The sequence below is a fragment of the Perca fluviatilis genome, chromosome 20 (assembly GCF_010015445.1).
Source record: "Perca fluviatilis chromosome 20, GENO_Pfluv_1.0, whole genome shotgun sequence".
In the NCBI taxonomy this organism is placed as follows: domain Eukaryota; kingdom Metazoa; phylum Chordata; class Actinopteri; order Perciformes; family Percidae; genus Perca; species Perca fluviatilis.
The window spans coordinates 21,516,955-21,520,293 of NC_053131.1; the positions used below are offsets into that span (position 1 = coordinate 21,516,955).

Below are 3,339 nucleotides of genomic sequence, written 5' to 3' on the forward strand. Positions count from 1 at the left end.
CTGGTAACCCTGGTAATCGCTGTGGACCTTTTGTCTGCTGGTTTTGTCTAGCAAGGGGTTCTGGAGCTCACTGAGGCTCTCCATGATGGCAAACTCAAATATCTAGTGGATCTGAGGATGAAGTCCAAAAATGATTTGGCAGTGTGGTAGCTGGAAATAAGTACAGTTGCAATTAAATGTGATTAATACAAACTTTAAAAAGCAAAACATGACAAGCAGTTTGTTTAAATTATGGTACATTCTTGGGGAAATTGCAGTTAATCCATCCAGTAGCTCAGATCCAACATTGGGTTTTTGGTAATGTTATAATCTAGGACATGAATTCAGTGCAGGAAATATTTCATCTTGCTTGGCAATCAGCATTCCTCTCACAAGCTCTCTCCAGTCTGGGCCATAAAATCACCATCTGCTGTATGGTCAACTGTTGCATCTCACACACTCAGATTCATACAAACATGTAGGGAAAAAATGTCTTCCTATATCACGGCTGCCTATATTGAAAACGAGGGTGGGGGGGGGGGGGGGTGCAGGGCTCTGCTATATTTTGCACCGCATACTGATTACTTTGACTGTCTGTGAACTGGCCTCTCTCAGTTATCCTGAATATTTTCAAATGAGTGGAAGATCAGGTAAAAACGAGTGGTTTGTGTAAAAAACTACAACAACAACAACACAGTAAGACTGTCAGGAGAGGCCGTCACTAAGGCAACCCGTCCGCCATTAGAGGCTGAGTGAGCATGTCCAGATTTGACTAAGCACTTACAATGGTTCAGTCCCCTTTGGACAACAAAGACCTCATCCATCAAATTCATCTTTCGTGTTACGATGAAATCAGAAAAAAAAGCCACAGAGGCAACTGCGTCATATTTTGGAATTTAGTAGAAAGTAGCATATCAAGTCAGAGTAATTTCACGCTTTTTTTGTTGAAAGTGCTGTAGTGAGAAATGAGCCACTGGGTGGTAATACACAAGAAATTGTGGAGGTTTTTTTCACACATTAGAAAAAAAGAGGTACGGCAGGGCTTGATTTATGAGGTTTGGGAGGCGATTGAGTTGCACAGACCTGGACATAAACAACCTGGGCTGGGAAAAATAACATTGACACCCAAAAATGAAATGCCATCTAGCGCAACAACATTATCCTCAAGACTTATATCAAAGCCTGTGACACAAAAAAAAACAACTATAAATATGGAACCCTCACATAACTGATATTGTATTTGTTTGCATTTTCTATGTATGCAATGACATCCTGGCCCACAGAGAAGACATGTAGATCTGCAGCAGACCTTTGGCCTTGTGACCCCGAGATAAAGATCATATCCTGATCTTGAGTCACTATAGGTTTCAGTGCGTGAATAATGTGGGCCAGTGGCTGAATCTGAGCACACACACCCAAGACTCAGTATATCTCCAACACTGTGTCCTGCGGTTTCCGTTCTCAAATGATTCTGAGGTTGAGCCACTCTCCAGATAACAGGGAATTCCATTACACACTACATTAGACAACAAAAACCACATCCCACATCCCCTAATAATTTATCTCACACCATGAAGATGTGCACTTAGCACATGTGAGTGTGTGCTTAGACTCCACAATTATTAATGGTCATACTATACTCTCTTCTCTTTCCTTTGTTTTTTGTCTTTACAGTGTAATCCTATATCTCTATGAATTACTCTCACAAAAACACACACACAATTTTCATTATTTTGATGAAATCACACATTTTTTAACCGCTCATAAAATTACAAATACTTCATTTTCAAATGTTATATAGCTGATCATGAGGGAAATCTTCATATTTCTTGGCTGTTTTTGCTCTTTTGTATTATAAAGAGATCTCATATCTACTCTGAAATAAAAGGCGAAGAATACGTTTTACTATAGCCTACTAGTAGCGAAACACCTCCGTAAATCATCTTACCTGTGGTGGAAAATCCTCCCGCAGCTTTGCTCAGCATCGTTTCTCCGCGCAACTGAGTCGATGAGGACGGACGGACCCACGGTTCTGCTTCACATCATCAGTTTTGGGAAACTGCCATCGTAGCGCGACATATGACATTCTTTTAAAAGGAAGTTATTCCGCGTGTGTGACAATGGACTTTGCTCGCTGAGCGCTGCCTGCCATGGCACCGCTGCTGCGACCCGTAGATTTTACGCACAGTATCACGCTGAGCTCAGGCTCCAAAACAACCCATTGGCTGTGTGAGGCGCGCTGTAAACTCCAATAGCGACCACGGATTTGACATTTCCAAACTCTACTTGCCTTGCCTGGGCGTCTTCCTCCAGCTCAGTGTCTCATGTGCAGGCTGTGCACAGCCCCCCAAAGGTGCCGTGTTGCCTCCTTGCATAAGCAGGGAGTCATTTAGAAACCGGTTGATAGCCACTGAAATATATTTTTAGATCACATGAGCCAGCATTCCCACTTTGCAGACTCATTAAATTAGTGTCCTGGAGTAATTGCATTGCTTGTATTACTTGCACAACTTAATTGTAAGCTGTTTAAGTGTTATTCTTCCCCACTGAGAACGCCCACTAAATGTAGAAAACACTCAACACGAAATCTTCAAGGAAAATTTTAATAAAGCACTCTGCTACATGCATTTTAAGATTCCCCTCCTTCACATAATTCAGCTTCTATTCTTTATGTGTCAATTTACCTTTATTTATTACCTAAATTTCCTTGTCCATGGTCCCTGCAATGTGCATGGCTCTGAATGTGTTTCTAAACATAGTTTAGGAGTAAGCAACTATTAAATTCATTGCACATTTATATTTGATTAATATTTTAGACAAATCCCATGCATTTATCATGAGCCTGCCAATTTGGTTGTGCCTTTAACCCCACTCTGCTAAGCTGCTTATGAGTCCGTGCCACAATTCATCATTGTAAACACTGTTTACATAACATTAATATGGATGTATTTCCCATACAAGCAAATGGGTGACATAATAGATTACAAACAGCAAAACTAAGCCTTATTTATTTTGATCTCGCTGGAGAATAATAATGACATAACTACAGTATTTACAGAGACATCATCTGTGGTTTAGACACAAACACACTAAAAACTGTGCTTATCAGAGGCCGTAATGCTATGCCAAAAACTAAAAGACTGATATATAGCCACTGAACACTGGACACATATCTTATTCAGAAGGAGCACTCTGTTCCACAGGCTCATAAAAATGTCTGGAGTTAATAATGTGCAAGCCGAGGCTCTGTCACTTTCACTGGGAGATGCATTAAGGTGCTGATGGACACTTTATGGGGGAAACATGGAGCTGCATTTATAAGACTGGGCATACATGAGCTGCTTCTCTCCCAGAGTCACC

General features: G+C 41.0%; 1 protein-coding gene across 1 annotated transcript in view; it reads right to left on the bottom strand.

Moving 5' to 3' along the window:
- LOC120549226 (synapse differentiation-inducing gene protein 1-like) overlaps nt 1-2,318 on the bottom strand; it is a 10,448-nt gene extending 8,130 nt beyond the window's left edge. The window contains exons 1-2 of the mRNA XM_039785949.1: nt 1,928-2,318; nt 1-150 (exon numbers count right to left, since the gene is read on the bottom strand). The exon at nt 1-150 is cut by the window's left edge and continues 348 nt beyond it. Of these exons, the coding sequence (XP_039641883.1) occupies nt 1-84 (84 nt within the window). The 5' untranslated portion in view covers nt 85-150; nt 1,928-2,318. The remainder of the gene's footprint in view (nt 151-1,927) is intronic.
- Nucleotides 2,319-3,339: the final 1,021 nt, after the last annotated feature.